The sequence below is a fragment of the Coturnix japonica genome, chromosome 11 (genome assembly GCF_054131305.1).
Source record: "Coturnix japonica strain WE chromosome 11, WE-NBRP24, whole genome shotgun sequence".
Taxonomy (NCBI): Eukaryota; Metazoa; Chordata; class Aves; order Galliformes; family Phasianidae; genus Coturnix; species Coturnix japonica.
The window spans coordinates 16,487,391-16,511,950 of record NC_140673.1 but is presented as its reverse complement, the minus strand read 5'-3'; the positions used below and the strand labels follow the sequence as shown (position 1 = coordinate 16,511,950).

Below are 24,560 nucleotides of genomic sequence, written 5' to 3'. Positions count from 1 at the left end.
CTTACCTGTGTAACACAGCTGTGTCTGGACGCTGAGGGATAGCAGTTCATATTCCAGTACAGAGGGAGTTTGGAACCAGCTCTCTTGTAGCTCTGGATGTAATTTTCAAATACTGCAAACCTGTCAGTGAGGAAACTGCCCTAATTTGTGTCAGAGCCCTTTCCCAGCCAGGGAGGAGTGTTCCCTTCTCATCTCTTGCTCACTGTTGCATTCAACCACCCCACCCCAACATGCCGGGCAGTGAATGCTGCACCCCGAGCTCCATGCCATGCTGTGGCCCAGACAGGATCCTCTCTGATACTGCCCCACAGTCTGTCAGTGGAGACTTTGTGCTTACCGATTCTTCTAATCTTTGTGGGCCATTTCTCCAGCCTGTCAAGAACAATTTAAACTCTCATTAAAGCCCCTCACGTCCCCATTTACTCACACGCCTTCATTGTTTACATTTCTCCAGAGTATATAAGCCAAATTAAAAAAAAAAAAAAAAGGGGGTGGGGGGGGGGGGGAAGGAGAAGCGAAATAAGAAGAAAAAAAAAATCACCATTGTGAGGTAACGATCACCTCTGCTGCTTCCAGAAACAGCCATGAGCAGCATTTCCAGCATTCCACCTTCACGAGAAGCCTCTGGTGTGCTGAATGTGACTCTGGGCAGCAAAACCGTGCTTCCCTGAGGTTCGTAGCACCCACAAGATCCAATGCCTGGGTTGAGAGCCTCTCAACTGCCTGGGTGTCTGCCCTTCATGCTGACTTTCCATCAGCTTCCCTTATGTATAGGGGACATTACCTCTCAAAAACTGTAAAAGCCACATACATCCAAACACCTAAGTGCCCATGCTGCTGGAGAAAGCAGAACAGTACAACTTGAACAGAGCTTTCTCAATCCTTTTGTTCAGCAACCACCTTTCCATTCCATATGGTTACAGGGAAGTGCCGTTTTGCCTTCACTGGTTGCTCCTAATTTTAAGAATCAAATCACATATTTCTCTTTTAATTGATTTACCAAAAACTACAGGCATGCAGGCTGCCATCCCAGCACAAAATAGACAGAAAGACCAACTGAGAACACACAGCTGGAGCTCTATGTGCCCCAGCACCCAGGGCAGTCGAGCACACCCCTCACCATGTCTACAAAGACCTGCTGTGCGTGGGCTTTGCACCTCAGGTCTGCTCAGAGATTCTTGTCTCATACCAGCTTCTATGTGCTGTGTGTCATAAACATCACATTTCCTGCCTCCCTCACAGCAGCCTTGTCCATATGCTTGAGGTTCAGGTTCATTCCCTGAAGGCTGGTCCCTATGACAGCGCAGGCCCATCACTCTGTCACTGCGGAGGACCTCTTTGCTGCAGAGGGTGCTGTCTCACCCAGAGCCAACCAATTCCCACTGTGGTGCCCAGAATCTCAGCACCAGGAAAGGAAGCACAGGGGCAACAAGCTAGAGCCTGGTAGGCAGCTTCTGCCATTCCACTCAACCCATATCACAGGTGGGGCCTGACACAGACTCTTTCCTGATGCACATCTACACAGCAGGCAGGCACAGCCTCAAGTCCCTACAACGTGGGGTGAAGAGAAGCAATGCAAACATCCCCTTGCCACAGTCAGTGAAAGAAGGAAGCCTTCATCGGTTTTTCCATGCATGTATTTATTCCAAAATCAGATAATTATAGGCAATTAGAATAGTTTCTGCAATAATAAAGTTTAATACTTTAAATTACTTAGGAAAATTCCACGCATTTTTAAGTGTTTAATTTAACATTTCTATTGCTTCTTAAGATGAGTCTTCTTACAGCACACTATAAAAACTAAAATGTTTCTGTATTCTCCAGTGCTGCAGTGTACAGCTTCATGTATTGCATTCTTCATTCTCACATGAACATGCTGTGTGTGCATCAACAGTATCCTGCATGTCCTCTGACTTCTGGTCAAACTTCATTTGTTTGTCAGCCAGGTTGGAAGCTGAATCTGATGATGAACAAGAAATGGAAAACAACATGTTTTAGAAGCAGTTTTGCAAGGTATGGCATTTCACATGCACTTGTCATTAATTAAACCAGGCTTGGCTTCTCCTTGCTGTCATACATATTTATACTCTGCTAAGTCAAGTTGAGATGTTCCAGGAAACCTGCTTAATAAGTCATTTCTTCATTGGAAACCAATACTTCCATGTAGAATTTTATTAAAAATATATTTAGAAAAAGAAATTGTGGTCTTAAAGGAAAACACATCTTAAAAACACACACAAAAGTATAATCAATATAATCTATATCTATCTAATCTTATCTCTTCAAATCTACAATACACCTGTAGAGGGGATATGTTCCTGGATCACCACACCCACAGACAGTAATTCTGTTCACAACTGCCCTTCTATGGCCTAAATCAGCTCAGGGAAACAAGATTATGCCCAAACGCAGTGATAAGTGAAAACATGCAAGACGAGGATCACTGTTTCATGGTGTGGAACATGATCCTGAATCATCACATGCTGCAGTACAGCTGAGTCACATGTTAACTGTGATCTTACCCTCTCCTTACCCTGTCAGATCCAAGTATCATGATCAGTTTAGATGCCACTGCCATGAAAAGCAGTAAAATTACAAGAAGAGGACATATTTCTTTCACTCGAGAAAGCTTTACATATTCATGAGAACAAAGAAAGTCCTTCAGTCAGTAGAGCAGTAAGCCCATCCCTTCCTGTGGATACGTTAGACCATTCACATGTTTCAAGTGTAATAATGGAGTTCAAGCACAACCTACTTAGGCCTTTGTGCAGCTCTTTTTCAGAAGGATTTCTGTGGACTTACCAGCTGGGAGGCAGTGGAAACCAACAGTTACTGGAGTTGTCTTGGTAGCAGAGCACCCTTTCATACAGCGCAGCACAGGCTCTGTAGAGTAGCACTTGGAATCAACACCCGCAAGCTGAACCGTCTTCTCAAGCTTCACAAACGAACGATGCAGTTTACAAGCTGTAACAGAATCACTGATGGTAGTTTATGCTCTTACGTGCAAAATCTTCAAATCTCCCCAGACTGACCCATCTGCCAATGATGTTTCACATTTGCAAGCAAATTGCCTCTATAAAAACTGAACATTGATCAGAAGCAAAGCAGTGCTGCATCACTGACTGATAAGCTTTTCAAATCAGCTAATTAGATATGGAGTTACTGAAAGTTAATTTCAACTGTAACTGGCTTAATTTCTAGATTAACATGTAGGAACAGTTTGGAATACATTCCTAATAAACATTTTACAAAGCAAACTGCCTCACTGAATAGCCGCAAAGCCATATTCAAAGGCTTTGAGAATTCATCAGTGGAAAGAGGAGAGTGGTGTTTCCAAACAAGCAAAAACAATAACTAAAGAACTGCACCATTACCACCATCATTCAGACTCAAAATTGCTGCAGAGAGAGCAAAGATCACTGCTGCCAGCTGGTAATATTGGTTTCATTTTGGATTCCCAGGACAAGTTACAAGCATGAGAGAGGCTATATGTACCACGTGTAAGCTTTATTCTCAGAATATCAGTCAGTTTCACCATATGTTGGAGGGAAACACAGGGGGTGGTAAATAGCAGTAGCGTGAATTTTGTTGTGTGCACACCTGTGTACTGCACATACATCTAAAGCAAATCTGATGCCAGGTATTCTTTACAGAGACAAATTGAAGAATGACAGCATATAGCTGGACATATGAAAGTCATCTCCAGGTAATGAGTAAGTCCTCATCAGGCTCACAGAGGCAATGTGCTTGCTCTCTTCCTTTCTTCAAGGGATGCTGTTGTACCATAGCCTCAGCTGACAGAATGGAGCACACTCTTAAGATCCTAATCTACTCAAGATCTACACATAAAATATAGCCCTATTTTTTTTTCCCCCCTTCATTTCAACTATGTAATTAAGTCCATGGAGCTGCTCGTGCTCAAATGCTTGACAGGTTGCACTGGTTCAAAACTCAGGTGGTGAGACATAGTTATTACTAATCCCCATCTGTTGGCTGTAAAGCACTATTTGTTTACATCAAAACATTCCATGTGAATTTATTTTCTTATTGTTTTTATTTAACCTTGTCAGTTTTCACTTCAAGACTGTAAGAGTGGTTTTATTTCAGCTTGGTTCATCTCAACTGCCTTGTTGTTTTTTTGGATTTGACTAACTTTAATTTCTTATTCCTTTCTAAACTGAAAAACACTGGTTATATTTAATATAGCTGAAGAATGAGTCCTTAATAAATGTTTTTTCCCAGTATGTTTACAGATTTTAAAATTTTCTAAACAATACTAAATTAAATTAATCAAAGCTTTCATACCTCCTCTACAGGGCGTTTCTTCCAAGATCCAAGAATGACCAAAGCTCACGCTATCTTTAGCTAAATATCCATTGGGCATCCAATACTCCTGTTTGTATTCTGCGTCATATTTTCCACAGATTCCACATGTTTTCCCTGCCATCCATAAAGGAACTTGAATCTTTGAAGAAAAGTAAGAAACATTTCAAAGTTAAAACAGTCAAACATAAGAACGCTGTGGAACAGATTTTTGCCATGTATGCGCCTTCCAGTATCATAACATATAGAAGGTTTGGGCTGGGAGGGACTCCAAAGATCATCTAGTTCTAGTATGGCAATGCACAAACATATAAATGCTTTCCTTCTTTGCTAAGAACTCACATGTATCACACAGTCAGATACCAAACTCTTACGGTGCTGTGGTGCCTTTAGCTCCATTGCAGCCTTTAAATCCTGCTGTGCCTGGCTAGCTTAGTAAGTAATTATTAGTTTTGACTATTATTCTGAAGCTTCCTAGTGATTGATATTTTCCTAGTAGGTGACAGATGCAGTATGATTGTATTAGTTTTCTTAGATTTCTGTTTCCCATTTTTCTAATACAGCCTTTCAAACATGGACAGAAGCTGAAAACTCTCTTTTTTTCCTTGCAGATACACTGCTGACTCAGACTACATGTGCTTGCAGGCCCATTTTCCAACACACAATTGCTGCAAGAATATATTATTATTGGTGAAGGATTCTTGGATGTCCTATTAAGAAACACAGAGAAGGACTCTGCAGCACTGGCTGCGTTCTTTTACTTTTTTTTTTTTTTTTTTTTGAGGGGGTGGACAGATTTAGCTTTGCTGCTGCACAGTATTACACTCACACATACAGATTTAAGGAGATCCTACAGAAATATCTCATCTAGATTTATGAAAAGGAAACTATACCCAGAATGTTTGTCCATTGAAGTACATTGTATCGATACCATAGGCTGGGCCAACAAGTACAAGCCCTTGGTTTTCATTACGAATCCATAGAGAAGCACCTAGAAGAAGAAAAAAAATTAAATAATAATATTAATTTTAAAAAGAAAAAATATCTCGAACGGACCCAAACTGTCTCCTTTAATAGAGAAAAAAGTAGTTTTAAAAAAATGCTCTTTTCCCTCTTTTGCTTTGAATTCCTCACTAGTTCTCAAGAAGCACAGACTGTAAAAAAATAAAGGGTGTACACATAGACAATAAGTGCTTGTAAAAAGCTGGGAAAAAATTTTAATTATCACAGATCTACTTATTTTTCTTGGGGTTATTAGCATACCATATTTATTCCTAGAAAGGCTTACAGAGCTGCTTATAACACTTGTACAGTTGTGCAACTATACAAAACTCTGCCAATGTTGCATTGGAGCAAGAAAATACAAAAACCAACATGACTGTCATTGGGGACATTTTTAGCACAATTATCGCTCAGTAAGTACATAACAATTAGGGCAGAGCGCAGCACTAGCAGATGCTAACCCAATTTCAGGAAGATTTATCCTGAATCCCATACCACAGATACATAGTCAGGGAGCATCTGCATTGTGCATTGCCCCCAGCTGTGTAGCAGAGAATGAAACAGTGTCCTCCTGTGTCCTTCTACAGAAATAATATCCCTGCTTGGAAATAAGAAAACAGCCTAGTTTTCTTGCATATGCACAGTTTTCTGTGTTTATCCCTGGCAGACTTCAGAATGCTAACCAGATGTATACCTATGAAGCAAATGAGAACATCTTGGATCTATGAGGGTGGTGAAGGTTTTATCAAGCAAGGTTTTCTACCATAACTGATATACTTCTCCAATTTGGAATGCTGGTGGGAGCCACAGCAATACATGAAACAGTAGTTATGCTTTACTTTGCTTGGCCACCTTGAGAGTTTCACGCTCTAATTGATCTTTGTAAATGTTCACATGGAAGTGAATAAAAAGCAAATTCTTAAATAACAACCTGGCAGCAAAGGGTATAAGTACTTACTAAGCACAAACTTGTGGAAGCTCTTTGATACGATACTTCTGTCTACTCTTCCTCTCCTTCTCCTAACATGCACATGAAAACGAAACCAAGGAAATGCTGTGCCACTTACCAGCAGATACGAGGGAAATGTTGGCTGTGGGGCTCTCAGCCCCATCCACCAGCAATTTCACCTGTCCATTCACAGGATGCATATCAATTTCACTGTTAAGAAGAAGAGGAAGAAGAGTTCTTACCCTGTTTGTACCACGTTTATACACAAAGAGTGACTTTGAGTTATACACAAAGAGTGATTTTCTTGCTCACTAAGTATCACTGGTCACAACATAAGCGCATTCCAACTGTTTAAATTACATAAGGGCATTCTTGTCACCTAAAATGCAGGATAACAACATCACAGGCATAGTGTTCAGTATGCATGGAAAGTAAATAAGGAAAATGCTGAAAACCCACGGGCTACTGAACAAAGCTGAGCAAAGCTTAGATCCAAGCTCCTCTCCCACTCAACGTGGACAACACAGTCCTTCATGCTATGACAGCTGGCAAAAGTTACTTACTGACTGCCAATCTTGATGTTGATGGCTTTAAGGTTTGTACCTTCTTCAGCATTTTTCATCATCACCAGGAACTTTAGATCAGAGCTGCAGTCCTGAGCCAAGATGTGGTAGCAGTTTCCTGGCATAGAGTAGTTGAACTTGACTCCATTAAAGGTTGCGATCTTGTTGTGCGAAACTGAGCAGCGAGCTGGTTAAATAAAATACCAGTGAATATTTGTATTTCTGTTAAGAAAAGCTGTTGGATGACATGTTTTATTTTTAGTGCCATATATATATATAAATATATATCTTTTTCTCTATATGATATTTTTGTAGAGGCTGCAGGGGCTTTTTGCCACCAGCCACCCATAATTTCTAAAAAAAAAAATTTAAAATAAAAAAATAAAAAATAAAAAAGCATGAAAAAGCATGTTAGATAGTCCTCTGTCTAACAAAATAGTTGCCAGAAAATTTATGTTATCACTTCAGATAATTGCCAATCTTGATTTCCCTGAAATGCTTTTTCTACTGCATGCACAATAAATATCCTCACCCAGGTGACCCACCCTTGCATTATTTCATCCCATTTCCTAATTGACTGGAGACAGACAATCCCAGAAAAAAAAAACAACCAAAACCCTAGAAATCAGAAGATGCTCAAATTAATTCCAGAGACTGAGAACATCCTGCTTCTGAACCTGATCCAACTCTGACCTTTCAAATTGTTGAGCACTGCAGAGGGGGCTTCAGCAAAGACATTCCAGATTGGAGGCTGCAGCTCTGAAGCTGGGATCCTCGGACCCACAGGGAGTGATAGAGGAAGCCTCATCGCTTTTTGATAGAGGGTTATCTGGAAAAGAATTCAGAAGCACTGTAAAAGTGTAGTTGTACCAAGTATTCACAACAAACAGCTGAGATAACCTTTCCCCCTATATGGAAATCAATTTCAATCTCTTCTGCCTTGGTTGACAAAGAATTTATATGAATACAGCTCATCTGACTCCCTGTGCATGAGCTTTTGCTTCTGCTTACAATTTTCTTTCCCGGTATGGGTCATCATTCTTTTAGTATTTATGAGGGAATGCATTACATCCTTTTCAAATGTGTTTATGTGAACACTTAGGGAGCTACCACAGATAGAAATGCATGTCTTCGTGAGTACCCACCATACTCTTTTTGCATGAACGAAACCACTGTATGAATATTCTTGGATGAAATCTAAAAAGATTGAAAACTCATAAGAGTTGTTTTCATCCTTTACCCCCAAACTGATGCTTATTTTACTTAGCTTTTCCTTCTAAGTATTGGTCCCGTATAATTAAACGACACCAACAATCCCACTTTTCTATCAGGAAAACATAGGAGAGTAATGACAATGTTTCATATTTACATCAGGCAGCTTGGCAACAATATCACATGTCCTTGGAGAAGTTAGAGCCACAACCACCCTGGCTTGTCGAGAAGGATTCTTGCCAGTTCTCTCAGAGAAACCCAACATAAATGCAGCCCCAGGAACAAACCTGTAAAACCTTCAAAAAGGAAAGATTTGGTGAAACAGAGAGGCAAAAAGAGGCACTTATCCAAACCAGGCAACCTTACATCTGTGCAGAAGTGGCACACAGGTTCTTCAGCATCATTGGCTGCATCCCCATAACCACTCCCTGCTTTACTGATCAGAGTTCAGTGAAAGAAAGATACTCTGGTTTTCAGTATGACCAGCACAAGGAATTACTGGTGATGGCAATGCCTCCCATGTGGGTTTAGTGTTTGAGGTCAGTACTCAGCTCAGATAATTCAAAAATAGCTGGTGTTTTATTCCATAGAACTTTATGGGTGGATACTGATTTTTCACATTTGACTACTATCATATACAAGTGGCACTAAAGGCTAAAACCTCACCATTCAGCCATTGATCTGACACCTGAAGGAACCTTGGGCCACTCCAGCTTCACTTGTGCAGCAGGATGCCCAGCAAACCGTCCAGTTACCAGCTCAGTAGAAACCTTGTAGTCCCGGCAATTCCAGCCCCATTTCAGGTAAGCCTACAATGGAGTGAAAAGCAGACCATTTTTAAAATCGTGGAACATTATTTTATTGCTATGTTTACAGTTGCATGAGATGACTTTTTTGAGCCTTACCACTGCCTTGTGAGCATTGAGGACCGAAGCATCTGCACAGAGTTTCCACTTGCTTGAATCTGTGAGGTCTGTCACAAATACCTGCATCCGTGGCTTGACAGAGTCGGTATCAGCAAATACCACAAGCTGGAGACCTCCTTTCTTCTTACTGTTACTAATGCCATGGAGAAAAGCAGCTAACACTGGAGTTTTGGTGTCACCCAGAAACTTAGGCTAAAAAGAAAGGGGACAAAGTATGCAAAGAACAACATTACAAAGGAGTTGCTGTGGAGCACTTAAAATGCAAGATCTAGAAAATAAAAAACTGAACTACAAGTATATAGCAGTGTATGTACTGCACATATATCTACTGTGCCTGTAAATTCTCATGCCTTATTGTGCATGTGCCCCTGCAAGCACAGAAGGATCTTATCGTTACATCTAAGATAAGCCAAAATTTGTGCCATTCACTGAGCTACACCAGGCTCACCATGAAAAGACTGCACCATGAAAAGCGTGTAGGGGACCTCTCACATATCACTCTTGTCAGATATTCAAAACCTGACAATTTGGTGTTTCTCTGTCCCCATTGCCCTAGCTGCACAATTACTGCAAATGCACGGCCACTCTGCCACTCTTCCAAGCTGTTAAAAGTCCCTAAAAATGATGCAACTAACCCAGGACGCAGCTCGGGATGTGTCACGGCTGGATCTGGTAGAGGAGTAACTGCTGTCAACTTGGTCACCTGGGAGTTTTCTTTTGGGAAACTGCAGGAATAAAATACATCATGCTCATGAAGGTAATGTAAAATCACACTTGAAGAAACTGCGCAAGGAAGTGCTGCAGAATATCCGTTGTTATGGAGCTTTTTACTGACATGAGTCTCAGAAGAACTACCACATCTGATTTGGTGTTATCAGTACTGAAGTTCCCCTCAGCAAGACAACAAGTGAACTTCAAGGTTTTAAGTTAACTCCTAACAGATTCCAAACTCAATTAATTAAGAATAGAAAACTCACCTCTTGTCTGTGTGCTGATTTAAAGCGATACTGATAAATCTCATGACGCCCCTTTGAAAATAATAACAAGAAGAAGATGAAAAGCCTTGGAAGGAAAGAAATGCTACAATTGTGCTCAAATCTGAGCACTGGGAACCAAGTAAGAATTTTAGTAATTATCTTTCATGCATAGTTCTGTACATTTAGTTATAAGCATATAATGCAGTAGTTGAAATGGTTGAAACAGTTTATATAAAGCATTAGTGTTCCTACTGCAAAATGAAGATATAAACAAGCAATTTGTACAGACAGAAAGCAATAGATTGATGAAACTCACTTCTCTGCCTACAATAAAAGTTTCACCAAACTTGTAGAAACTTTTGAGAAGCTCAAGCAGAGAGAGCTGAGCCAATGACTGCAGCTGCGCTTGCAGAATAGATATTAAAATTTTACGTTGCTAATATTTGCTGTGTCAACTAATAACGTGATACAAAGCCAGCTGCCATGAAGAATACAATTCACAAATACTATCAGAATCATTCAATTTACTGACAAATATGAGTTACCCATATTTTGGAGTGCGCACTGCTACTGCTGCTGCTGCTGTCATCTTCCAGATGTCCTGAGTGATGCTCATGGCTGTGGTGACTCACTGATCTGCTGCTGCTGCTGCTGCTACTGCTGCCATTCAGATGCCCTGAGTGATGGCCATGGCTATGATGGCTTCTGCTGCTGCTGCTACTACTGCTCCTGCTACTGCTGCCTTTGCTGCTGCTGCTGCTGCTACTGCTTCTATGGCTGCTGCTGCTGCTACTGCTTCTATGGCTGCTGCTGCTACGGCTGCTGCTCTTGCTGCTGCTACTGCTGCTCTTACTGTTACTGCTGCTCTCGCTGCTGCTACTGCTCTTGCTGCTGCTGCTTCTCTTGCTGCTGTTACTGCTCTTGCTGCTCCTGCTGCTGCTGCTTGCATCTTTGTTTTTAGTTTGCTTTACTTGATCATTCTCCTCTTCATCCATAGGCTTTTTACGATTAGGAGAAGAGTCAGATGATGAGGAAGAAGAGGTGGCCTTCGAGGAGGCAGAAGATGAGCTGGAGGAAGTTTTCGCATCGGGCTCTGTCCCAAGCTCTGCTAGCATGGTTTTTCCTTTCTTAGATGGTCGACTTTTCGGGTGCCGTGTTTTGTTTGCAACCTGCAAAACGATTCAAAGAAAATTATGAGAGAGAGGGGATACATCCGTTTCTGTATTTACAATGTAAATTATCTGTGGGTGTCAGACAAGCTGCTCACCACAGCCTTTCCCACGTCTTCATGGAAGCTGCAGAGCTCACTTTTCCCCACCAAAATCTGCCCCATCAGGAGGACCAGCCCCAACTGGAGGCACCCCTTGGGTCAGTCTCTCCAGATATGACATGCGCTGACAATACTGGCACCCCTTTCAAACTGGTCCCATCCTGGCTTTCCCATGCCAGTTTTCCACTCTAGCCTTCAAATCCTTGGCTTTATTTACTGGAAAACATCCTCCCCTTGCAGGCTCTAAGTCTCTTACCTTGAATACACTTTCAATGCCTAATATCTTCTTCAGTTTAGCTTGATAGTCTTCATATGGAGATGATTCATCTTCTTCCTCAGAATTTGAGTTTACTTCATTAATTATTTTGGAAACTGCTCTAGATCCTGCCTGAATCTCCAGCTGAATTTTGTCAATATCAGCATCTGTATTAACTGCACACAAATTGCACAGATTAAAAAATTATACTGCTTCAAGGAGTACTAACAAACCTAATAAGAAAAGGCTTGTGTTCAGTACCGTACCTGGCATCAAAACTATTTTAGCTTCATGTTCTCCAATTAATCTGTGCAAATATGTATTCTTTATGAAACTGGCATCTTTTGACCTTCTGGAAAAGCAGAGCTGGCAACCAAGATGATGCATTTTGAGACAAATATCTCGTTTATGTGTTCTTTCTCCTGTGCTATGGCGAAGACCTTCTTGAGAAGTCTGGGACTGTTTCCTTGGCACACTGTCAGGCCCTTGCTGTAGTGGAGAAGAGCATGTGAATGCCACTGGAAGCATATCATAGGCAAGAGTAAAACTGCAGGTATAGGTAGCACATAACTGCACAAGCCAAAAAAAATAGGTTACCATTGTGAACTCTTCCCTGGAAACCCTCTCTGATGTTTCAAAAGGTTCTTCCACAACATTTAATGAAGCATCTCCTGGCAGAATTGAGGTCCTCTTTTCAACACCTACTTCTCCTATGTTCCTTGATACAGCAAAAGCCCTGTGTCTGCGAAAACGTGCATAGAAAGTGGTAAACGATTCTAAACCCATGTATTTGGATTAAACAAGTTATTGCCCTGTCTCTGTCAAGTGTTATGGCAGAAGTATGCTCTTTGAACATGGGAACTGTATATGCAACTGATAGTATAAATATTGTTACCGACAATTAAGAGGTCATGAGGAACATCACAGGAAGTTTTCAAAGTATGGGTAAGTTTAAATAAATTTCCAAAACACGAGAGATGTTTGCTTAGAAATATAAATATTAAAAAAATAATAATAAAAATTAATGCAATAATAAAGAAATTAAAATAAAAATTAAACTCCTAAATATTTGAGGCATCTTTTGACTCTCAACTCCCTTATTTCTCTTCTCTGCCCTTTATCCTAAAGGTTAGCTGTTACGCTGCATGCCTAGAAACCTCCACTGAATGTCAGTGAATCTTGAACTTCATCAGGTTTCCGCAACATAAATTATCCTGAAGTAATGCCACCATACCTTCCAACCACTATCTCAGTTTCCTCACGGCATGGGTTTGTCTCAATCTTAATATTTTTCTGTTTCACATCTATCTTGGCATCAAACTTCATTGGTATTCTTGTCTGGACCTCGCCTTGAATTTCAACGGCTTGTTGAAAGTATTCTGTGTTGACACCCATCGTTGCAACTGTATGCACGTATAAACTGAAACAGAGCAATGAAGTCTATGTAAGAAAGGTGTTTGTTTTTATATTGATGTTCTCTTTCATAAAAAAAAAACAAAAAACAAAAAAAAAACCACCCAAACATCCTTCTATCTAAAGCACTAGAAACCTGACATACCTGGGTTTTAAGTCAGACCGAATCTGCACAGTGGATTCAAGCAACTGAGAAAGTCTAAAATCTCCAGTTAAAGGCGGAGTCATCTTTCCATCCACTGCAAAAGACAGAACAGCATTTTAAAATAGTAAAATTAAAGGCAAGGACTTGAGTGTAAGCAAGATGCAGTTTTCAAGAGGAGGTAATATTTTCTCTTAATACAATGAAAATGGCTGAAAAACAGGACCTGACTTTGAGATGAAATGTCTTTTTTTTTCAAGTCTAAAAAGTTAATAAAGTACAGAAAACTTCTTCTGTGTTCAGGTGCTTCAGTCCTGAACCGTTTCAGTGCAGCTACTGGGCTTTGCACTGAGGATCCAGAACTGGGTGCAGTACCTTTGGAGCAGCCTCACGTGTGCTAATGAAAGGAGGAAAAGCCTTGCAGAGCTCACTCTGCTTCTCCTGTTGCAGCCAAGGATGCAGTAGCATCCATAACCACAAGGGCACGCTGCCGATTCACCATCAGCTTGTCCACCGGGCCTCCCAGGCCCTTTCCTGCAAAGCTGCAGCTGCTCGGGTGAAGCCCAGTCTGCAAGCTCACGGGTTACTCAGTCCCTTCGCAGAGATTCAGCACACTCCTGTCATGCCATCCCTCCAGCCTGTCGTTGTCCCCTGGAGTAGCAGCCTGACCCCCCAGCACAGTGACAACTCTCACTGCTCTCGTGTGTGTGCAGCTCCTTTTCTAATACCTTCGCTACCTCACCTCCTGTGCTTCAAGACACTACAAAAAAATCAGGTCTTTGTTTGTTTGTTTGTTTGTTTCCCTACATCTTTCTCCAGCCTCTCTTAGCCTGTCCCTCCCACCCACTAGCGCAGCAGACCTCATACTTCCCAACCCACCGCTGACTGCAGCTCGTGCCAGGGCAGTAGTGTAGGACCCATACACCAGCGGCAGTCCAAGACAGGTGGGAACCATGTATAGCAGCTCTCCCATCCACACCGGCTGCGTCCACTGCCCTGAGATGCCATTGCGGATCAGGCTGGCGATTCTCTTGATTACTGTGTTTCGATCAGCAGGTTCCACTACAGTCTGCCAGAGGACAGAGGTCCAAGGGGTGAGGAAATGAAAGGACAATGGTGTCAAGACTTGCAAAGAGAAGTAGGGGGCTCTGGTACCTTCATGACCTGTTGCAAGACTTCCTTGTTGATGTTGACAAAAGCCACTTCTTGGCCAAGTATTTTCAAGTAGGCTGATACCATGGGAGTTTCTGTCGGCAGCTCTTTCCATCCCAGCAGCTAGGAAACAGACCAGGAAACAAGTGAAGTTCCTTAATGCAACACTTTACAAATGGCAGTTTAGCAAGGCAGTGACAACTATTACTGACCAACCCACAGCCTTTTTTGGCCCCTTATATTTCCTTGGTGTTCTGTTTACAACGTAGTGTTGCTATTTTAAATACACCTCCTATCACTGTGATATTCCCTATCCAGTGTTCTCCATTCCAGTGAAATAACTTTTACTGTAATACAGAGGGGCTGGGCCATTTGTGCTGTTAAACCCAGACTGAAATCTCTGCACCAAATCATCGTTTCTCTTAAAGATAAAGAGAACTTATAAACTATGTTGGGAAAATGAAGGAAGGAGAAAACCTGCCAGGCATGGGAGATGTTTGTGCTGTGACATCCACTTTCCCCTCATTTCACTGCTCCTTCTGCAGCCATATCTGAGGTGGGAAGGAAGTGATGCTGCAGCGAGACTTGCAAAAGCTATCACTAAATATAACTATATATTACTAAATATATTACTAAAAACACCTACAGCTTTTCCAAGCTCCTTTATCTTCTTGTATGTGGGATATTCAGCAAATGGGATGTTTCTTTTCATTATGACATCTGTGAGGCCTTCCACTCGGATGCCAACCTACAAAAACAGAGTGAGAAGGAATAGTCTGAAATGTACTTACAGAGCAGAAACTTAGGGGTCAAATTTTAATATGAAAATTGTTCTATTTGCTTTATTACTAATTTAAGTATTTACCTCTACCAGATCAGCCACTGAACCTGCAGAATTTGCCATCAGTTTGGAAATTATTGCTGATGGGAACATAGTTCCTGGGCTGTTCATAAGAAAGATTTCTCCAGCAGCACCAATCCTATAGTTATCTGGGGCAGAAGTAAACAGAAGACCATTTTTCTAATCATTCCACTCATCATTCAAGACTGTATTTCTGCAGCTTTTTCAGTTACTGACTCTAAGGTACATCACTACATAAGTTCCAATTGTTCAGGCTCAAGTTAATAAATAGTTATTCCAGCTCTTTTAAATATGCAACGACCACATTAATTCAATCTCTTATCCAAATACAGAAACTTTTACAGGATAACAGAAGGCTGGAGCAGCAAGGAAATGAAACCAGAAAAAAATAGAACAAGAGAGACCATTGAACTGATCTTAAGTACACTAAGTATGTATTTCTGTAGCAAAAGGTGAAAGCTTCAACAACAGTTGTAAGAAGAAATAGATTAATTTTTCAATAAGAAATAAATAAACGTTTCAGAAACCAATCTTAGCAAGTACCTTACAGAATCTTTTTGCATAGAGCAGCAGGTCTAAGGGGAAAAACTTTTCTAGACATAAACCACACGGGCACTGACTACTTGCATTCCTCCAAAGGACTTGGTAACCCTTAAGGAAGGCTTTCTAAAGTCACTGAAATGCTTTACTCACCAAAGTAACTGCCTGCTCGAATGGCCCTGCTATACCGAAAGCTCAGCCCATCCAGTTTGGGGGCCAACAGCTTAAGGGCAATGTTGCAAGCTGAAGATCTAAACAAAGAAAGGTAATATATTCAGAAAAAGCTGAGATCCATCAGAATAAGAAAATGAATTGTTTGTTAGTATATGCAGAAAATAGCACTCTATTTTTGTCTCTACTTACATGTTGTACATAAATGGCAGTCTGCTCTTTGACAAAGACTTCATGTGGGAATATACGAAACTGGCCACTTGCAAATTGCTCTCCTTCATTGCCACATTTGCTATTGTCGTTATCAAAGCAAGGGCAGGCCTTGTCTCAAAGATAACAACACAAGCCATCATTCGCACCTCAGGGGGAAGCGATTTGTCCGCAAGGATCTGGATGAGATAGCCCTGCACCTGCAGAGAGGAAACACATTGTTGGGAATTACCAAAGACTGTCTGACTGGAGTCTGCCTCATATAACACCTTTAGCTACCTACACCATCTGAAAGGCCAAAGCCTTGCCTGCACTTGCCATGCAAGTAACCCCAATGGCCAACAGGAGGTCACTGGCAACACACTCAACTTCAGGGAAAGGTCTAAAAAAAGCGACCCTATGGCAATATTTTGCCTGAGAAGTCAACAGGTCTCTCTCTGTCCTTATGACTCTTGAGGAAGATTAAATTATCCACTTCTAGGTGGCTAAATTTTTACCATATATAGCAAACATCAGACTTAATTAGTTATAGCAGTTGACTTCAGAAACAGCGCTGATATCCTTCTGAAAGCTTCCCATTGAACAGTATTTATTATATATTACCAGAAAACATTAACTGAAATGTAAGCTTGTATTCTGTTGTTCTTAAAAATAAGCAAACACAGATTTTATGTTATTGAATTAATTACCCTCAGAGTGTACATTTTCCTTCTTCAGTTCCTAACATAAGGAAATCCCTAACAGATGCTACTTACTGTTTTGGGGTCCTTCCAAGCTATCTTTCTCAAGGCCATGATGGCATCCATCTGAATGTGGATTGGGATTTCAGAAGCACTGGATGAAGATATTGGAAGGAACTTCAGTATGCGCTTTAAGCTGGCTGGCTCTCCCATGTTACCAATGCACTTCAGTGCTAATTTCATTTTGTCTTCTCGGCCCCTGCTGATTGCTTCATCTGCCAGGTCATGGATGGGCTATGGACAACAAAACACAGTTCAACCTTTTCCACCTAATGTGTATGTATACACGATGTCCATAGTGTTCCCCATACGCACTAAAAAGCCTATCACAATAAAGTAAATGGTTCTAATAAAAGTACCCAGTGATGGCTGTAGGGAAAAAAAAGAAAAAGGGAAAAAAAAAAAAAGAAAAAAAAAAAAGTGAAAGCTGCATTTTCAGTGATGAAATTACTCTGTACTTTAACAAAATGATTTATTGCCTTTGTTCTGAAGGAGGTCAGTGAAATTTGTATTTGTCTAATTGATTGATAGTTAATCAAAAATGTCCAGTTGACATTTTCATACCAGATCCACTAAGCCAAAGTAGTGTACATTAGCAAGCCATTAGTAACAGCCTACCTGAAGAGCTTCTTTAGGACATGCTGAGGTCTGAGAACAATATCTGTGGACTACAGAGCTATATCCCAAGCAGGCCACTTGCTGAAGCATAGGATTTTTCTGAATTCGAGAGCTGGTCATTAAATCCTGTGGGGAGAAAAAAAGAAAAGGAAAATAAATAAATAAAATTAAAATTGGCATTTAAGACAATGCTTGGCAAAGCTTTCAGAGAAGGAAAATTGTCACAGCTTATCTAGGGGGAGTAATTTCAGAATGATTATTCTTCACATCAAAACAAATTAAATCAGCTTGTAGACATTTCATTAGCAAGCTTCACTTAGGACCTTAGTTCCACACTGGTTTCAACATAAATAAGCACAAATATTAGTTCATGGAGAGCCATTTGATTTTCCTCAGCTGAGCATCACACAAAGTGAAGATTAAGAGTGAACATCAGTAAATAGAACATCTTTAGAACAGCGTGTGTCTCAATTACATTAACAAAGCACTGTCAGTTAATATATTTTGCTTCCTATTTATGAAGAGGAATACTGACTAGAGATGGGGAAAAAAATCCTGTTCGGTATAAATGATGACACTATTCTATTCACTGTACAAACTATTTGACATTTGCACTAACTTTTTAACTTGCAGCACTTTTCAATTTGTAGGAATGTTTTGTAATTAAAATTCAAATGATGCAATGCACAAATCACCTTTTATGTTTCAGAAGGAAGAGATACTGTGGACAAAGATTTGCCTGTAGAAGGCATGACACATAAGTCCAGCATGCTAAAATGGTACTATTCCTTAGAAGCTGCCAATAGAGAAGGGCTCTTTATCACTATAGCAAATTGAAGAAGCATTATCTTCTCATATATAATATAAAATAAATAAATAAAATAATTCATCAGCATTTATGTAAAATTTGTATATGTGATGGGAGAACTCACTCTAGTGAACTTTATAATCAAAGGTTGCCATCAATTAACATTCTTATTGTTATCAAATTGGAAACATTCATGCAGGTTTACTCACTGCTGCTAGTGGAAGTGTGTGTTCATCAGCTTTCATTAAATGAAGAGTCAAAGAAACAGTTAGAAGGGTCTGAATATAGCTGAGGTCATCATTGCGAATTCTGGTCTTAAGGAATTTTAGTGCTTCCGTGGTGCCACTTACAGAAACTGCGCTCAGGAACCATCGCCTGCAAGCATGTTAGAGAAAAAATCTAGTAATATCCAGCAATGAAGGTCTCCAGCAATGAAGAATTTCTTAGCAGGTTGCACAATGAAATACCTGTAACGAAGTTTATCTGAAACCTGTCTCCAGATAGACTCAAGAAATTCAGCACTTGTTATCCGACAAAGCTGAACCAGCTCTAGAAATCTGTATGGAACATCATCATGGAAATCTTGTTGGTTATTCAGGACTATGTGCTGCAGTGTTTCTACTATCTGTACAACACAAGAGAGAGAAGGGACATGCAATTAAATCCCTCAATATTTCTGATCGCATTTCTGGTCACTTAATTTTCAATTAGGAGAGTGATTTAAAGATCTAAAAATTCCATACCCGTTGCTCAGGGTTTTTTGTCCTGATCAGCTGAAGTGGCATCTGTGGCAGTACAGCTGGGAAGTGGTAGCGAAGGCCTCCATAGCTCTGCATGGGGACATCTGGGGCACTGCTCCTCTCACTTCTCACCTCAAGCAAAGTGAGCTGCTGACTGTCAAGGGTCAGAGAGGAATAAAAAGGTGTCATAAAAGATGTGTACTTACAGCTTTACTCAACTGCTGCTGGGGCTTAATTAGCTCCTCATTTCAACTGGGGGTAAAAGGGACCACCAGAACTTGCAATTATTCTCACTTGGAGCAGCCCTGCACCCCACCTACCTTGCTTCCATGACAGCCACCCCAGTGGGCTCACTGAACGGTGAGATCTGATGCACCTGCTGTGATGTGATCTCTGTGATCAGCGTGCCGCTGTCTGACTGCTTCAGCTTGTAGGAGAAAGCGGCGGTCCCTTTGGTAAGCTTTTCTTTCTAGAGAGGCACAGAGAAACCACAGAGTGAATGGGGCAGATGGCTCATGTTGCTTATCTTTTCCATCTGCTTGGTGTGAGGAAGGTCTTTCCATGTCTCACATACCATCATGTCCACAGGGCAGGGATAGATGTAAGCCATTCCAACACTTTTTTCCACCTTTTCCTGGCAGTTAGTTGAGTCCACAGTTTTGGTAACAAAGATTCGACTATTCTTCCTGTCTTCCTGAATGACATACCTTGCATGGCAAACACCTCCAATTCCAGCCTGAAGGGATCAGGAGAGAGAGAGAGAGAGAGAGAGAGAGAGAGAGACTTGTGAATTGTATCAGGATTTCCTTGCTGGAGAGCAATCTTTGAAGTATCAGTAGGAGGGTAAGGATACGCTGAGTTATGTTTTGGGTAAAGAGAAATTGGATAAGGATTCTCTGATCTGTGTTTTGAAAGCTGTTACCCATTGCTCACAATTAATCCTACTAAACTAAAAAACAGACACACAGACACATGAAATAGACGTATTTTAAATTTAGTCAAGGAATTGAGAAAATGGTTCCTTTTTGATGAAGGCATTGCATTTTAAACAAAGCAATTTAACAAATGTCTGTAAAGAATTCTAGTAGAAGTAAATCCTTCAACATGTTCATACGTATTTTCTACGTGAATGAAAATCAACAGCTTTTCATGACGTATGCTTGAAAGGAAATTCAAATAAAGAGAAACATGAATGAAGAGCACCTAACCAGAACACACCCTTTCAGCAAAGTTGTTTTAGAAATGGGAATGGGAAACACAAACCTCTTGTAATTCATAGACATTCTGTGATTTCTTGATGGTTATCTGCAACAAGTTCAATATTCCTCTCACTAAGTTAACACACAGATCTGGGCAGCCTTCTGGGGCATAAATGCTTCCGACCCGTCCACTGCTGTATTCAAATTTGAAGGGCCGGGTGAAACACGATGAGACTGCTTGGGTGATTTTGGAAGATCGAGTGAAAGGATCCCTGGGCCAGACCCCATTGTATTCCTCCACTTGTGGAGAGCGGACCTGAGAGGAAGTTAAAAATAGATATTGATGTCAATAAAATTACTTTGGTATTAAATGTGTAAACAGGTTGGAAGAAATTAACCTAATCACTAGTTATCTACTCCTTCCTTCCAAATTTAGGCTTAGATATCCATGCAGCAGTTTATTCTTTGATTCTTGTACCTGTTGCTTAGTAAAGTCAGTACAAGTCCTGGGGGCTTAATAGTGCCCTTTTGTGACATTTTTTGTTAACATCCTTGTTAACTCCTGGGAAGATTGTGAGCAGTTTACTCACATTCACTACATAGGGGAAAAATATCATTCAGAAGGTAATACAATCAACGCTTCTTCATTTGTTTGCTTGTTTCCTTCTATGTTCAGAAACACAATGGAAATCAGAAGCAATTTTACTGACTTTGTTGAAGTTACTGCAAGTTGAGCTGCGTCTCACAGAGCACAATCTGGGGCACACAACAATTTCAGGATGAGGACAACAGCAAGAAGTATAATCCCTAACTCATAATTTTGATATCTTACCATCATTCATGATAGAAGTCCTACAGCTCTTCTAAAACCATTCAGAGACATCCTTTTTGATGGCTTTGACATTTTTTCCCAAGTGTGTAAACACAATCTAAGCTTATTAATTATCTGTATAACTTTACATCTGTGTGTCTGCATTTTACATACCCAAGTCCTTTCTCCCCACAGGACTTGGAAACATTTGTTGAAAGTTGAATAAAATCTTAAAATCAGAGCAGGCTTAAGTGCCTTAAGTTAGAAATAAACATTTTGTAACAGACTACTTCACATATGAGGTCTTGAGAAGCCCCTGAACATGAAAGCAATTGGATGGTAAATCACTCATCACTTTTGAAACTTCAGTTTGCAAACCATTCTCTGAAACCTACAGCGCTGAGTTACCAGTTTGGTTACCTACAGCCCTAGAACACAGGTGAGCAAAACACAGGTAAATGAACGTGACTTGAATTCACAGTATTGGTTGGTATGTTTGGAACAAGATGTGGTCAGTACCTTGAGGAGGTAAGCATTCTCTGATAGCCCACTGATCTCTATCTTGCAGCTCAAGCGCACACCAGCTTTGCCCAGACTTCTTTCTTGAAGCCCATTCAACATAGAACCTTCATAGCTGTACAGGTAACTCTTTCCACTACTGAATCCTGGGTCTGTGAGGAATAGCAGCCATTTACACAAAAGCTATAAGCATATTCTAATGAATAGTCATCATAACAAAGACACCGAGTTTGTAGGTAGAAATGTACTTACCAATGTCAAGCTTCTGGCTGCCTACAAAAAGAAAAACCACAGGAGTTATATCCAGTCTAAGCCTAATTATTGTCAGTGAACTCAAGGAAATTCCAGGGAAAAAGAATGAAGAGGGGATTCATAAGCTTACCTACAAGGGTGAGCACTACTGCTAGTACGATCCCCCTCATAGCGAAGGTGAATAGGGCTCTGCCAGGCACGGTGAGACTTTTATGGAAGAATGTTCAGGAACACGTGGCTGTTTTCTGCTGAATTCTCAAGTTTTTTATCAGTTTATGTAAACACTTCTCTTTTTGCAATCATAACTCCTCTTCACATGGAAAAAAGAAAACCAAGTAATACCTTGGCATCTCTTATAAAAAACCTTTGCCTGATTGACCAGAAGTTCCCATGTATCACAGTAAAACACTTTCACTACAGCATTTACAATAAATTTACAATAGATGTGTTACTTGCTTTCCTAGATTGGGTCATGGCTGGCTGCTGGTACATGGTCCTGCCTCAGATGAGATTGGTTTTGCCCAGGTTATGTTGACCTGCCACCTGACCCAAGTTGTTATCTAGCTGATAGTAACCCAAATAGCTGATTGTATCATTTACATCGACTGTGCTCTCCCTCTTCCCTCAGCTTTGGTTTATGGCCATTCCTGTAGGCCAGAAACTAATGTACATAAACCTTTGGTATTCATGTATTCATATGTGCGCCAACACATGATTTAACAGGCTACTGAGAAACAACATACAGAATGTATGTATTCATTGAAATCGCAGGATCAACGTGTCCTTACAGCACCGGTCACTCTGACCAGGAATATTTTTTAAATGAACTAAGGTTTCATAAGCATTCAGTAAATATTTTATCTTCCAAAGTAAATGGCAGCAAAACGTGAACAATTAAAACCTGCAGAGATTCTCAGCAGCAAGACAAGAGGGATAGAAGAGCAGGTCAGCTAGAACTTCTGCATTTCCTGCAGAACCAAATATAAAATTCAGCCAAGTACCAGAACTGATGCAGGCTTGCAGCCAACTTCATTGCTAACAGTGATTTATATTGATAGCACAAGAACACATTCACGTTTTGTCTGTTCTAGAAATGTCAGGAGTGTGGAAACAACTTATCAGGTAGCCTCAGAAATGGGAGATAAACAAAGAGTGAACTAAGGGAATAAACGGCTTCTTGTCAACCCTACAAAAAAGTGAGATGGGTGGCAGTTGGATCAACAAGTGCACACGTTCTTCTGCATTGGAGGATGTTTTTGGAGGTGCAACTTCCAGCAGTGCAATAAACCATGATCTTTAAATCACACAAAAACATTCATTTAATCTCTATACAACGTACCGATTCTTCGGTCACTTTATTTCTGTTCCCACGATACCCACAGAACTTACCACAAGAGCATTTTGTGGCACACAGTGTTTTAATGACCACAATGCAGAACATTTTCCATTTCAGTAGTTGCTAACAACTGCTCTTTCTGGATTGTCAGTGCCACATGTGTTGACTTTTTCAACTGGATTTCATCTGGGCTTCAAAATCCACTTGGAGTTCTACCTCTGCTTTGGGAACTGCTACAGAATTCACATCAGAAGATTGCATTGTTGTTGCAGGGATTTGCAATCAATTAATGCTCAAGCAGACAAGTGTAATCAGTGCATCAGTTGGTAAACTGTTCACAACAGCGCATGGTCAGCCCTTCCCAATGGTTGTAACTAATTTTATTTTTTATAGTTGACCCTTTCTTTATAACAAAATTACATGTTACGCATTTTATTAAGTTGTAAGCCTTGCACAAATAAAGGAAATCTAAAGTTACTAACAAAAACTTGAATATTGGAATGAGTACAGTGCCAATGTGAAAAGTAAAATAGCGTACACCATGGACTGATGCTTTAACTAAACTGCAGCTCTGATAGGAACAGTGAACACGAGATGTGACATATTGCAACAGGTAATAAATGCTTCTTTCAAGATCAGTTTTTGTACTCACTTTTAGATTTTTGGATTGGTGGGAGCGATGGTACAAAAGCAAGCATCTCTCCACCCATAAAAGCTTCATGCAACTCCAAATTAAGAAAAAAAAAAAGAAATAAAAAAAGAACACACGAGTAAGTAGAATTCAACACACACAGCATTCTCCTTGTCCTGGAAATATTTATTTTCCATTCAAAAATAACCCGTTTAAAGTGATATTATTTGGAGATTTAAGTTAGTTTCCTTGGCCCATTTGAATTACATACACAAGAACTTCTGAGAAGAGCAAGAATATGGTCTGAGTTCTTTCCACACATGTAGGAATGTATTTGTCCTGCTGCATCTGTGCAGAGGAAACGTGCAGCAGCTACTGGAAGCAGTGCTACAAACGTGGAAGAGGGCTGTTTTGTAGGGAAAAAATTCCTAAGTAAAGCTTTCGATTATTGATTTTTTTGTTACGCAGTCTGTAAAAGCTATTTTGTACCATTCTCAAAGACAGAAAATAAATGAAAAGCTTAACAAAGGTAAAGTAAACCTGGAAAATAATTTCTCCTACCCAATTAAACTTGAATTTATGATAGAAACACATTCCCATTACGTAGACTGAAAAAGAAGCCCAGATAACAGCACACAAAGCATGTTATATTTAAAGACAGAGGGTGTAAAAGAACCATGCATCTTTTCAGTATCACACACAGGTGTACTGTGTATGTGTATGTCATTTTCACTAGCACTCCCTCTTAAGTATGCCACTTGCCCTTTTATCTCAGATAGACATCTCCGTGCAGTAACACACCTGCATGGCATTCATGAGGAGCAGAGGAGGAGACTGCTCCCAACAGTCTCTGATTAAGTAAGCTCCAGAAGTTCTAATTCTTCACCATGGTGGAAACAACATCACCATACTACCAACCACGCCACCTGCAATGTTCA

The 24,560-nt window shown here is 40.4% G+C and overlaps 1 protein-coding gene across 1 annotated transcript; it reads right to left on the bottom strand.

Moving 5' to 3' along the window:
• Nucleotides 1-1,619: 1,619 nt before the first annotated feature.
• On the bottom strand, nucleotides 1,620-21,889 carry LOC107317565 (vitellogenin-2). Its single transcript, XM_032446226.2, has 35 exons — nucleotides 21,786-21,889; nucleotides 21,656-21,676; nucleotides 21,404-21,555; nucleotides 20,138-20,389; nucleotides 19,449-19,610; nucleotides 19,195-19,343; nucleotides 18,878-19,028; nucleotides 18,602-18,759; nucleotides 18,344-18,509; nucleotides 17,327-17,452; nucleotides 16,724-16,942; nucleotides 15,951-16,168; nucleotides 15,741-15,838; nucleotides 15,051-15,175; nucleotides 14,832-14,933; nucleotides 14,189-14,308; nucleotides 13,913-14,102; nucleotides 13,037-13,130; nucleotides 12,713-12,898; nucleotides 12,076-12,220; nucleotides 11,745-11,967; nucleotides 11,479-11,654; nucleotides 10,498-11,121; nucleotides 9,953-10,003; nucleotides 9,611-9,700; nucleotides 8,955-9,167; nucleotides 8,716-8,858; nucleotides 8,207-8,345; nucleotides 7,531-7,666; nucleotides 6,838-7,024; nucleotides 6,393-6,484; nucleotides 5,217-5,314; nucleotides 4,306-4,465; nucleotides 2,803-2,964; nucleotides 1,620-1,960 (listed from the first exon to the last, which is right to left on the bottom strand). The coding sequence occupies exons 1-35, from the start codon at nucleotides 21,823-21,825 to the stop codon at nucleotides 1,842-1,844; spliced, it is 5,487 nt and encodes a 1,828-aa protein (XP_032302117.2). The 5' UTR covers nucleotides 21,826-21,889; the 3' UTR covers nucleotides 1,620-1,841.
• Nucleotides 21,890-24,560: the final 2,671 nt, after the last annotated feature.

Coding starts and splice junctions, on each gene's coding strand:
- LOC107317565 (XM_032446226.2), bottom strand. CDS start 21,825: ATGAGGGGGATCGTACTAGCAGTAGTGCTCACCCTTGTAG. Junction 18,760..18,877: donor CAAAAAACCCTGAGCAACGG/GTATGGAATTTT, acceptor TGTGTTGTACAG/ATAGTAGAAACACTGCAGCA. Junction 7,025..7,530: donor AGTGCTCAACAATTTGAAAG/GTCAGAGTTGGA, acceptor TTATTTAACCAG/CTCGCTGCTCAGTTTCGCAC.